Below are 13,112 nucleotides of genomic sequence, written 5' to 3'. Positions count from 1 at the left end.
CTTTTCTTCCTCTTTTTTATGGCAACTTGGGAAAGGGGGTTGGGTCATGGAGCCAGTGAGAGAATGCTCTGCAAACTAGGGAGCCAGTGGAGATTGAGGAGACACCTGGGGTCTCTCTGCCTCTGCTGTGCCCAAGGCCCCATCTTGGTTTCAAAATTGGCACCATAGGGGCATCTGAACCCTCCCAGGCTTGATAACACTAGCTTGTCCAGAAATGACTGCCTGGATAACAACTGACATTACTCTTAAATCCAACCACAGTTCCTGATTCACAGGTCCCAGAGAAACACGCTAAATGCACTTGAATCAGTTGTCTCGTGTGAGCACACTTATCGTGCATAGCCATTCTACTAAAATTTGATAGGAATGATTAAAGACACCATAATCCCGGCCTCAAGGAATTTACAGTCTGGAATTGAATAATTCACTCTCTTTTATAGATGCCTTCCCATTTTGGAATAATCGCTTCCAGCCAACAGCTTTGCGATCAGTCATCTCTGAATTCCCAGTTTCTTGGAGGCATTTTTTGGGTATCCAGATTCTTCAGTACCCCTAAATTGAAAGTCTACCCCACTATTGTCTGCGGAGAAAGATTCTTTCCAGAGGTTAATTAGGAATTTACTGGCTTGTTTCCCGTATGTCATCCCTAGCAATTACTGACTGTTCATGTATTGTCAAAAGGCAAGCTTCTTCATTTGAAAACGGAGACCTCACGCAATATTTTTGTTGTAGTATACTACCCCATCATTCAAAGTAATTTGGAGCTATTCCAAAGGCATTCCACTAACTTTAGTTACCTTTCTGGCCTCTAATAAGTGAACTTCAAACATTAAGGTTTTCAAGGATCCTTCAACTGAAAAAGTGATAAATTTTCAAAGCACTTGACCTTTTTGTTTCCTTTTAGAGCTCCTGAAGCACTTACTTTCTTTCCTCTCTCTAGCAGTCAGATAGGAGTTCCTGCCACTTCCTTTTCCTTTATGGGGTAGCATGTGACGTCTCTTCTGGTGGGGGTGCTAGTCAAATCTCTCTAGACCATGAAGAGTTAATACGCACCTGTACTCCGGGAGCATCCCTCAGGAAGGGAACAGGAAACTCATCCATGGTAAGCATCCAAATTCACAATCTTCTTGTTAATTTTAGCCCTTCTGTTCTGAGGAGTTCTTGGTCAAGTAGCGGCTTTCAGTGGCTTCATCTTGAGCCATTTTTCTTTGGCCTTTTTTCACTTTTTCGTATGTATCTGTATTGTTACACAAGGACGATCAGGCTTGGATTTACGTTGGACTACAGACGATCTAACCTAAAATGTTCTGTGTTTCCTAAATTAATTTTTAGGACACCACCCCCCGATATCTCAATAAAAGCAAGGAAACACATTATAAACTTTGCTATTTTTAAAATTTCAGTTTGGCAAGATCGTCTGTTTTCTATTTCGAACCCTTAATTCAGCACGTAGACTGTTTGGGGAGGCAAATGAAGCAGCTCATCGGGTGCAGGCCTCATGTGTCAAGTGTGCTCTGTCAGCCTTCATCTTGCACGAATTGCTCGTACCCAACAGTCTTCTCTCCTCTCGCCTATCTCCCTCTTTTCCTTCCTCTCACCCCTACATATACTCAGTTTTCGGGCTGTTCCTGAATTTCTCATCCTAGTAAACTACAGAAACACTAGTTCCTCACCGGCTCTTTGCAGCAGAAGCCTTCTGCCTGGCTCCAATGCATCACAAAATTCACTCCTTCCACAATGTGCGTTCTGCTAAAAATCCGCTGCCTTGCACAATTGTGCTGCCTAAATAAAGTATTACCACACACCAGTCCAAAAGTAACTCTTAATTCCAAGTGCACTTGGTTTAACATAAGGTTACTGAGCTGCCCTTTTTTGGTGTGGGCACCTATGTTTCCTCTCTCCGTCATCTGTGATCCATAACAAATTTCTGAATCTGCCAATACTGTCAGGGGCCCTCTCGGAAAAGGTCTCCTGAACAATTCAGCCTTCGTAGCCTGCTCCCACATCAACCAGTGTGCTATTGTGTGGATCGCAGACCGAAGTAGATCTCATGGGAGCTTATTTTCTTTCCGACCTCGGAGAATTCTCTAATAATCTATCCTTCAGAAAGCTTTGGGTGGCTTAAGTGTAAAGCTGACTGCTTGGGGCCAGAAGGCCGAACCAGGTTCCAATTTAAGGTCTCCTTTGAGTTTATAATTGAGTGATATTTGGGGGTGTCTGAATCTGTTGCAGGGCTAAAGGGAAAAACATTTACCGTGGTTCGTTGTACCATGAAGAAGTGGGATCTGGAGAGATCTTTATGGGTTTGTTATCTGTTTTTTAAGTAAAATGACCGAACTTGCAATGTATGTCCCCCAAGGACAGTACAGCCGGATGCAGCGGAACTCCAATATGCCGCCAAGCTCAGACTAAGCTAGAAGTTGCTCTCTACATGTTCCTGTGGAGCCCCGACATCGAGGCCGTCCTTGTGGCCATGTCCTGTTTCCGCCACCTCTGCGAAGAAGCTGACATTAGGTGTGGGGTAGATGAAGTTTCCGTGCATAATTTCTTGCCGAACTACAATACCTTCATGGAGTTTGCCTCCGTCAGCAATATGATGTCTACAGGTAAAAACCTCTTTTTGAAAGTTAACCCTAACTGGAATAAGGTCCTTTTTCGATTGTCAGCTCCTTGAGGGTAGGGACCATGTCGACTAACTGTAGTTCTCTCTCAAATGTTAGTCCAGTGTGCACGATAAGCACCTAATAAATACTATTGATCTTTTCACCACAAACAAAATGCTAGGTAAAAATGCTGTGGATGATGGAAAGTATTTTTTAGAATTAGCTGGAAGGATTACTCACACTTCCTTAAGGGAATCATTAACTTCTGGCTGTGCCATATATTCTACAGGCATTTGTTGAAGAACTTCTTTGGCCAAATATCCATATTGAACGTAATTGTGTCCTTAGCTTTACCGAATGCTTTTTCTGGGAACTTAACAGCTGTGGCTGCCCGGCCCAAACCCGATGGAAGAACGAAAAAGATTCACAGCATCCTTATGCCTTGATGGGGGCTTTTCTAAGATGACTCATTAGCCAGTTAATGTTCAGGAGATTAAATATTGTGATTTGACAGCAGGAAACGTCTTAAATCCGGCCAGAGGCATAAATATCTTGCACATTTCAGTGTCTAGGGCAAATTTCTCCAACTTGCTCCTATGGTATCTGCTTTTATTTTCTGTAGTGTGTATTATGTGCATCTATTACACGCAGGTCATTTAGAACCTACGTTGGAGAGATAAATGCACTACAATCTTAATAAAGCATTTTATATCTATCTGTGACTCATGAATTAAAATCTCCAGAAGCCCAAAGAATTGCTTCATCCCAAGGTTTGGGGATTGCTGACCTTCCAAGTCATAATAATAGCGGTATTCGATAAATGCTCGTTCTAGGTCAAGCAGTGTCCTAAATGCTGAGGTAGATTCAAAATACTGTGGACACAGTATGGAAGAGCTGCTAATCAATAGATTGAGGCTGCGCAGATAAGGTTATTTTGTCTATGAAGTCGCACCCTGTGCAAGCCTCCCAGTTAGCTCTGATTAACAGCTACTGTTGTACTAATAATAATTGTGGTATTTGTTTAAGTGCTTACTATGTGCCGGGCACAGCACTAAGCACTGGGTTGGGTACAAATCAATAGACCCAATCCCTGTTCCACACGGGGCTCACACTCTTAATCCCCATTTTACAGACGAGGTAACCGAGGCACAGAGATGCGAAGTGACGTGGCCAAGGCCACACAGCAGACCAGTGGCAGAGTTGGGATTAGCGCTCATGCCCACCTGACTCTCGGGCCCGCGCTCTACCCATTACGCCACGCTGCTTCCCGTGTTGTAGGGTGCTGGCCGTTCTTCTGCCTGTCTCGCCCTTCCACCACCCTGCCTGGACACTTGAGTTGGAGAGATGGCTGGGAGAAGAAAGACAGAAAATGCTTTTTAACCTCCCCCGAAAAATGGGGATTAAAGCTCTTAAGTCCCAGGTGGGACAGGGACCGTGTCCAACCTCATTAACTTGCATCTTACCTCCTTCCCTTCCCCACAGCACCTGTATATAATAATAATAATAATAATAATAATAATAATAATGTTGGCATTTGTTAAGCGCTTACTATGTGCAAAGCACTGTTCTAAGCGCTGGGGGGCATATTTATTACTCTATTTATTTTACTTGTACCTATCTATTCTATTTTATTTTGTTAGTATGTTTGGTTTTGTTCTCTGTCTCCCCCTTCTAGACTGTGACCCCACTGTTGGGTAGGGACTGTCTCTATATGTTGCCAACTTGGACTTCCCAAGCGCTTAGTACAGTGCTCTGCACACATTAAGCGCTCAATAAATACGATTGATTGATTGATCTACCCCAGTGCTTAGAACAGTGCCCGGCACGTAGTAAGCGCTTAACAGATACCATAAACAACAACAAACAGTAGCAAGTGTCAGTTAAAGAATCCTCGTTCAGGCGAGAGCTTTACCAAGGTGATGCTCTGCTGTTCGGGCAGGGCCTGGGGAGTGCTGCCGAGGTGACCCTCTTTCAGCCGTGGTGAGATATATTTTAATCTATTTCTTTTCCCTCTGTTTAGGAAGAGCGGCACTTCAGAAAAGGGTGATGGCATTGTTGAGACGAATTGAACATCCAACTGCCGGCAACACTGAGGTGTGTACTCGATTCAGGAGAATGCTGAAATGTCAAGTGAAACTGTGTGTGTTTCTCAAGAAAAGATTCTCCCAGTTTTTGTTTTCTCCCTTGTGGGCGTGCAAGGTTGGGAGGGGCGGGGTGCGCACGTGTTATAGATTTGCAGTCGAGATAGTTTTTTGGGTTTGCTTTTTTTTTTTTTGGCTTTTTCGACAAACCGATTTTAGATGGAAGTGCTGTTCTGTGGTACCTGTAGTAGCCATTAAATGATGGAAACTTTTTTCGCCAGATGATATTTCGGGTGTATTTTCGAAGAACATAGCACGGTGTGGGGTTATCAGTAACTTAAATCTCCGTGATTTTAGGCATGGGAAGACACTCATACGAAATGGGAACAAGCTACGAAGCTAATCCTTAACTATCCAAAAGCCAAAATGGAAGATGGCCAGGTGAGTGGATTGCAGGTGCCTCACCTCATCTCTGTATGTGAACTTTTTAATAACAGTAGGTGAAAAATAATTTCCCATTTTTTTATATTGTTGGCAAGTCTTAATTTTTAGCACCATATTATGTAATTTGGATTATCTCGGTCCGTTGCTGCCAGCTTTTGGACATTTCACCGACCATTAGATCTTTGAGGGGTTGGGTGGGAGAAATCAAGAGAACTGAAATTCAGACCGGCTCGTTTAGCAATGTGAGCCTCTCTGGCTGTGTATCTAGGGCAGAAGCTCACGCGATTAGTTAAAAATAGATTTTTGGATTGTGCATACGTTTCATTTACTCGTTTTTGAAAATGTATTTGTTAAGCGCTTACTATGGGACAGGCCCTGAACTAAGCAGTGAAGTAGATACAAGCTAATTGGGTTGGACACAACCCCTGTCCCACTTGGTGCTCACGGTCTTAACCCCCATTTTACAGATGAGGTAACCGAGACATAAAAAAGTGAAGTGACTTGCCCAAGGTCACACAGCAGACAAGTGGCAGAGCTGGGATTAGAATCAATCAATCAACCGTATTTATTGAGCGCTTACTGTGTGCAGAGCACTGTACTAAGCGCTTGGGAAGTACAAGTTGGCAACATACAGAGACGGTCCCTACCCAACAGTGGGCTCACGGTCTAGAAGGGGGAGACAGAGAACCAAACCAAACATATTAACAAAATAAAATGAATAGAGTAGATATGTACAAGCAAAATAAATAAATAGAGTAATAAATATGTATAAGCATATATACATATATACAGGTGCTGTGGGGAAGGGAAGGAGGTAAGGTGGGGGGAGGAGGGGGAGAGGAAGGAGGGGATGAATGAATGAATGCATGGATGGATGGATCAATCAATCAATAGTATTTATTGAGCGCTTACTGTGTGCAGAGCACTGTACTAAGCGCTTGGGAAGTACAAGTTGGCAACATATAGAGACAGTCCCTACCCAACAGTGGCCTCACAGTCTAAAAGGGGGAGACAGAGAACAAAACCAAACATACTAACAAAATAAAATAAATAGCATAGATATGTACAAGAACCATGTATTAGAACCACGTCCTTCTGACGCCCAGGCCATTGCTCTTTCCACTCTGCCATACTGCTTCTCCATGATGTCTGTGTCCCCAGTCTCCACTGATAATCGTGGCCTTGATCCTGAGTGAGGACAGTACACAAAATCCAGAGCTGTAACCCACTCTAATTGCGGATGTAGCTCAGGATCCGTAAATCCCAGCCGATGTGACTCGCGAGCGCTGCAGGGAAGATCGTTTCTTCCCCTCTGCTTTGCCACACCCCTTCAAATCAGTGACTTGTAGACCAGATTCTCCTCTTGGGAAGGGGCTCAGCAGGGAGGAAGCCCAGCTGGGGTGGGAATAGAAAGGGCAGAGATCTCCTATTCTCCCACCTTGATTCTGCGCTGCTTATAGCTGAAGTGAGAGAAACCCACTCAGCTGCTCACCTCTCCCGCACTGTCCATTCATAAACTGCAGCAGGAAACTTGGTGGGGAACCTGATGGGTCCAAATAGGTGGGCTAAAATGACACCCTGATGGGTCCCATCCAGGGCTCCCAACGCTTTCCTTCTCCTATCTGATGGAAGCGGTGATGTCAGTACGTAGCCTGAGTGGGAGCTGGGTGTGTCCCTGGTTTTTTTTTTTAAGAAAAGGATGAGTAGCTTAATAAATACCGTTGCTAATAAATGGGATTATTACTAGATGGATATGGCGGAGGGGTGATGAGGAGTCAGTTGGAGGAGGCCTTATTTGGGTGCACAGGGGTCACTGAAGTCCCTAGGAGGAATAGTGGAAGGGACGAGACAAGGGAAGAGGGTGACTTGACTGTGATCTGCAGCAAGATTTTTAATTACTTGAAAAGGCTTAGCCATCGTATTGGGGTAGGCTTTGAAACTGGAAACTGATAGTTTATATTTAAATATAAACTTTCTCATAATGTGATGGTGCACATGCACCCACGTCATGAGGGTACTAAATATGGATCCTGGGGTACACCTGTTCTTGATTGCATTTGTCCTGCTAATCCCAACAATTATTTTATAAACTTCTTGGGGACAGCAACCGAGACTGAGCTTATTGTTACTGATTGTTTCTATATTCCCTCCCGCTCCAACGATATATCATTTATCATCATCAGTTGTATTTATTGAGCACTTACTGTGTGCAGAGCACTGTACTAAGCGCTTGGGAAGTACAAGTTGGAAACATATAGAGACAGTCCCTACCCAACTTATGCCAACATATCTCCCCCCTCTTGTAGTTGCAACGTTGCCATGATCAGGAACAGTGCTCACGGGCACTCAGTAACTATGAATGAATGAATAAACTGATATCTCAGAGCTCCCTTAATATGGATCCTGTGAACTCTGAGGACACAGCCTGAAAATAATGCTTGTTTCCTCATTTTCTTTTTACTTTCATGTATCAAAGAGAATCATCTGGTCTATATGTGTAAGAACTGCATTTTTAAAAACGGCTCTTGTTTTGAATGGGTGTTAAACCTTGGAAGGAGGTAGGCGTTCTGGATAAATTTCATCCAAGTGGAGAAAAATTCATTCGTTCATTCATTCAATTGTATTTATTGAGCACTTACTGTGTGCAGAGCACTGTGCTAAGCGCTTGGAAACTACAGTTTGTCAATTAAGAAAGACAATCCCTGCCTACACAGGGCTTATAGTCTAGAAGGGGGAAGACAGACGTAAAACAAGTAAACAGGCATTAATATAAGTCAATAAAATTATAGATACGTACCCATCAAAACAAGTATACAGGCATCAATATAAATAAATAGAATTATACATATATACATAAATGCATACGTGCTGTGTGGTAGGGAGAGAGGGGAAGAGCAGAGGGAGTGAGTTGAGGTGATGCGGATTGTGGGGGGAGCTGAGAAAAAGGGGGGCTTAGTCTGGGAAGGCCTCTTGGAGGAGGTGAGCCTTCAGTAGGGCTTTGAAGCGGGGAGGAGTGATCTTTTGGCGGATTTGAGGAGGGAGAGCATTCCGGGACAGAGGTAGGACGTTGGCCAGGGGTCGATGGCAAAATTACTTGTTGCCTTTTCACAAAAAGTCAGTCAGGCTAGATAGAGTTCTGGGGTCTTTATGACTTGTTAGAAAACCTGTTGCACCGGGTGAAAATAGGTCAACGTCCTGGTGATATTCTTAGGGAGCGGCAGCCCCGTGCAGATGCAGTCGTTCATTCTACAACTCGTTTCTACTCAGGTAACCGAAAGTCTTCACAAGACCATTGTAAAGCGGCGAATGTCTCACGTGAGCGGGGGCGGATCCATCGATTTGTCCGACACGGACTCCCTGCAGGAGTGGATCAATATGACGGGCTTCCTTTGCGCTCTCGGTGGGGTCTGCCTGCAGCACCGCGGCAACGCGGGCTTGGCCACCTACAGCCCACCCATGGGCCCGGTCAGCGAGCGAAAGGGTTCCATGATTTCGATGGTATCCACCGAAGGGAACACGGAGACGCCCGTCAGCAAGTTCATGGACCGGTTGCTCTCCCTGATGGTGTGCAACCACGAGAAAGTGGGACTCCAAATACGGACGAATATTAAGGACTTGGTGGGTCTCGAATTAAGCCCCGCACTTTATCCGATGCTGTTTAACAAGTTGAAGAACACCATCAGCAAGTTTTTCGACTCTCAAGGGCAGGTGAGATGTTCCCCTGTCTATCCTTTAGCTGAGGTGATTCAAACTGCACCACTTGGCCTTAGGAAAAAGAAATTAGTGCCTGCATTGTGCACAGAATCATTTTTGTCAAAAGGGCAGAGGGTGGGCCTGTTTTGAAGGAATTGGTTCAAGAGAATGTCCTTTAATATTGAGGCTCTGCTCTGTCCCCATTGGAAGAGTCTATGTACCTACATATATTATGGTGTGTTGAGAGACGTTGTTTTGTGTGCCTTCCTCTTAGTGGTGAATGGGAGAGAACTCCCATTTTTAGCAGGGTACACGTGTGCATGCCTGGATTTGCATTACTCCTCAGTGAGCTGTTTTGGTTATCGTTGAGTCCGAGTGTCACTGAACCCTCCAATCCATCAATCAATCAATCAGTAGTATTTATTGAGTGCTTACTGTGTGCAGAGCACTGTACTAAGTGCTTGGGAAGTCCAAGTTGGCAACATATAGAGACGGTCCCTACCCAACAGTGGGCTCACAGTCTAAAAGGGGGAGACAGAGAACAAAACCAAACATACTAGAGGAAGGCAGAGAACGTAGGCTCTAGACTGTGAGCCCACTGTTGGGCAGGGACCGTCTCTCTATGTTGCCAACTTGTACTTCCCAAGCGCTTAGTACAGTGCTCTGCTCCAGGATGGCCCTGCTTAGTGTCCCAGGTTCAGTTCAACAAGGAACCATTCCTACACTCGTAAGGACCCCCCCCCGCCCTCCCGCCTTCCTTCTCCGCTTCACTGTCATCTCTTCCCTTTCCTTCTCTTTGCTTCTTAGAGAAGCAGCGGGGCTCAGTGGAAAGAGCCCGGGCTAGGGAGCCAGAGGTCGTGGGTTGTAATCTCTGCTCCGCCACTTGTCAGCTGTGTGACCTTGGGCAAGTCACTTAACTTCTCTGGGCCTCAGTTCCCTCGTCTGTAAAATGGGGATGAAGACTGTGCGCCCCATGTGGGACAACCTGATTACTTTGTATCTACCCTAGCGCTTAGAGCAGTGCTTGGCGCATAGTAAGCGCTTAACAAATACCAACATTATTATTATTCTCCTATCCTTTCTCCTCCGACAGCCTCCTCCCTCTTTGCTCTGCCTTCTCCCCCTCCTCTTTCCTTTCCTCCTCCCTACTTACTGCTTCCTTCGAGGTGTTGAGACTGATTCCTCTTCTAGTCGTGCGTGGTGGACAATGTTGCTGCCAAAGACTACTTTATTGATTTTTTTGGGCGTAGGTGCTGCTGAACGATACCAATACCCAATTTGTCGAGCAGACCATAGCGATAATGAAGAACTTGCTGGATAATCACACCGAAGGCAGCTCGGAACACCTGGGACAAGCTAGCATAGAAACAATGATGCTCAATCTAGTCAGGTAAGTAGACAGTCATTGCAGGAGGTGGGGGTTGGAAAATGCATTTAATTATTCCGTACCAGAGGTGCAGAATCAATCAATCTATCAATCAGTTGTATTTATTGAGCGCTTATTGTGTGCAGAGCACTGTACTAAGTGCTTGGGAAATACAAGTTGGCAACATATAGAGACAGTCCCTACCCAACAGTGGGTTCACAATCTAAAAGGGGGAGACAGAGAACAAAACCAAACATACTAACAAAATAAAATAAATAGAATAGATATTACAAGTAAAATAAATAAATAGAGTAATAAATATGTACAAACATATACATATATACAGAAATTAATAGATGTCTGTTCTCTGATCAGCTGCACTAAATATGCGTAATAGTCTAGTCCCCTCTATATTGTAAGCTCGTCATGGGCAGGAAACGTTTCTCCCAACTCTCTGAGATTTTGCTCTCCCAAGCTCTTAGTACAGTGCTCCACACACACTATGTGCTCAGTAAATAGCGTGGATTGATTGATAGTGGCACAGTAAGTAAACATGCAGTTTGTTAAAAACTGTCAAAGAGTTTCTGAATTGAAATCGTGATGATCAGTGGTATTTATTGAGCACATACTGTGTGCAGAGCACTATGCTAAGCGCTTGGGAAAGTACAGTGCAACAGACGGTAGACACGTTACTTGCCCATGATGAGCTTACAGCCTAGAGGGTGAGACAGACATTAATATAAATAATTTAAAATGTCTGAAAATGTTTCCTCCCTTGAGCAGGTATGTTCGTGTGCTTGGGAATTTGGTACATGCGATTCAGATTAAAACTAAACTGTGCCAGTTAGTTGAAGTAATGATGGAGAGGCGTGATGATCTTTCGTTTTGCCAAGAAATGAAATTTAGGTGAGTAACCTACGCAGTGTTGCTGCTGACTGTAATGTAAAATGATTTTTCTCAGTAAGAATACATCTTAGTGAATAGTATATTTAAAGATAAATTGGTCATTATTTGAATGGGATATTCTGAATGCTTTTCCCTATTTGCCAAACACTCATCTAGGCTTCCAATCACTTGGCCCTTATTTCTGAATTTAGTAGGTGTTCTCTTACAGTTTTGGAAGCCATTTAAGGAAAGCATCCAATGGGCGTGGAAACATCTAGAGAAGGTTTTGAAAATAAGCCATACTCCACTCTGTAATAGTGGGTGTTTCAAATAGAAAATGCTCTTTTGAGCCTACTGTTACCAGCAAAAACCAGGCTGCCTGTGCACCTGTACACAGCCTTGGAACAAATAAATTCTACTGCTCAGATTTTCCTTTACCACACGGTTTCGCAAAAACACAACCCTCGCGTTACAGAAAGAGTGGGTGTACTTGCCGTGCATTGACACAAATCTGGTTTGGGTCACTGCTTTTGGGGCTTTAATTTAAAATTAGGGCAGCAAGTTCTTGTGTGGTCATTGCTGGAGTATCCTGTAATTCAACTCAGCGTGATATGCCACCAGAATTCATTTTCCCAGGTGGATATTTTAGTCCAGAGCGCTGTTCTAGACTGATTTTCTGATGTTGCAGATAGGAGGTAGAAATAGCCAAAAATTTAGGGACTCGGCTTCCCTTCTATTTTTGGCCGTCTGTTATGTCACTTTTATTAGGAATGCGTGATTTCGCTTTTGTACAACGCAGAAAGCATATTTGATGTATTTCTATCCCAATTTTCAATCGAGTCACAGCCACCTATAAACCAAGGTTGTCAAGATAACTAATTTGTTTTTTTTTTTTCCAAAACAAGACCACACGATCTCTGCGAGGCGAATGTAATCCATAGGAGTTTTAGAGGCCCCCTCTATGTTGAGGGTCAGGGTCCTTGGTAAACTGGCATACCCAATCTGTTGTTTTATTATTTATTATTATTAGTGATAATAATAATAGTAATTGTGGTATTTGTTAAGCACTTACTGTGTGTCAGGCACTGTACTAAGCGCTGGGGTAGATATAAAGTAATCTCTTTGGAAACAATCCCTGCCTCACATGGGGCTCACGGCGCTCACCGTCTTAAACCCCATGACTGAAAACATGTATTTATTTTTTTTTTCTGGGGACTGCATTGTAGGAACAAGATGGTGGAATATCTGACAGACTGGGTCATGGGGACATCGAACCAAGCAACAGATGAAGATGTAAAATGTTTAACAAGGTAAAGAAGAGATTTTTCTAATTGAGGTTTTCTCGATGTATAACAGAAGGCAATTTCTGAATTGTCACAAATAACTTCCATTTTAAATGCATTCGTAGGGATTTGTTTTTGAATTATGCAGATATTTTTTAGATCAGGGTCATAGTTCCACCCAAATCTCAGATGCTTCTAACCTTAAAATGCTGTTGGATAGTGTTTAGTACACTTCAGTGAAGATAGTGAAATTAGATAAGGGAGAAAAGGATAAAATCATGGCGTTTCATCGTGAGAAATATAAGTAGATTCCAAGATTGCACATATAATTAGTACTTGGGGAAATGTATAGCATTTAGCGCTCTAAAAATGGGCCTGCCATCTAATGGAAAGCCCTTATTGTCCAGCTCTGACGGGCAAAATGATCAAGAAAGCATGCATCACTGTATTCTCAGGGGCAAGAAACACCCAACGGGACACCCACCCACAAGGTTGCAGTAGATTTGAGCCAAATGACAACTTCACAGTACCCATCAAGTCTTCTAGACTGTGTGTGTGGCCTTTAATGAGGGTCAGAGTTGCTAGTAGAATGTCACAGCACACAGCATTTTTAAACCTTTTAGGCGCATAGAGCTAAAAAAAAGGCAAGTTTATGGTTGAACTCAGCCAAGACAACCTGTCTATTCGTTCAATTGTCCCTCTTTTTTGCCTACATTTTGCAACCCCCAAATAGGATAGTGAATGTTACTTTCAGGAA

General features: G+C 43.6%; 1 protein-coding gene across 1 annotated transcript in view; it reads left to right on the top strand.

Moving 5' to 3' along the window:
• Positions 1-13,112, top strand: part of NF1 (neurofibromin 1) — a 203,379-nt gene that overhangs the window by 71,611 nt on the left and 118,656 nt on the right. Inside the window, exons 17-24 of the mRNA XM_038758896.1 lie at positions 941-1,102; positions 2,360-2,606; positions 4,624-4,697; positions 5,042-5,125; positions 8,396-8,836; positions 10,072-10,211; positions 10,971-11,093; positions 12,299-12,382. Of these exons, the coding sequence (XP_038614824.1) occupies positions 941-1,102; positions 2,360-2,606; positions 4,624-4,697; positions 5,042-5,125; positions 8,396-8,836; positions 10,072-10,211; positions 10,971-11,093; positions 12,299-12,382 (1,355 nt within the window). The remainder of the gene's footprint in view (positions 1-940; positions 1,103-2,359; positions 2,607-4,623; positions 4,698-5,041; positions 5,126-8,395; positions 8,837-10,071; positions 10,212-10,970; positions 11,094-12,298; positions 12,383-13,112) is intronic.

Source organism: Tachyglossus aculeatus, chromosome 17 (assembly GCF_015852505.1).
Source record: "Tachyglossus aculeatus isolate mTacAcu1 chromosome 17, mTacAcu1.pri, whole genome shotgun sequence".
Taxonomy (NCBI): Eukaryota; Metazoa; Chordata; class Mammalia; order Monotremata; family Tachyglossidae; genus Tachyglossus; species Tachyglossus aculeatus.
Note: the sequence above shows the minus strand (reverse complement) of the source record. Positions and strands in the feature narration are given on the sequence as shown.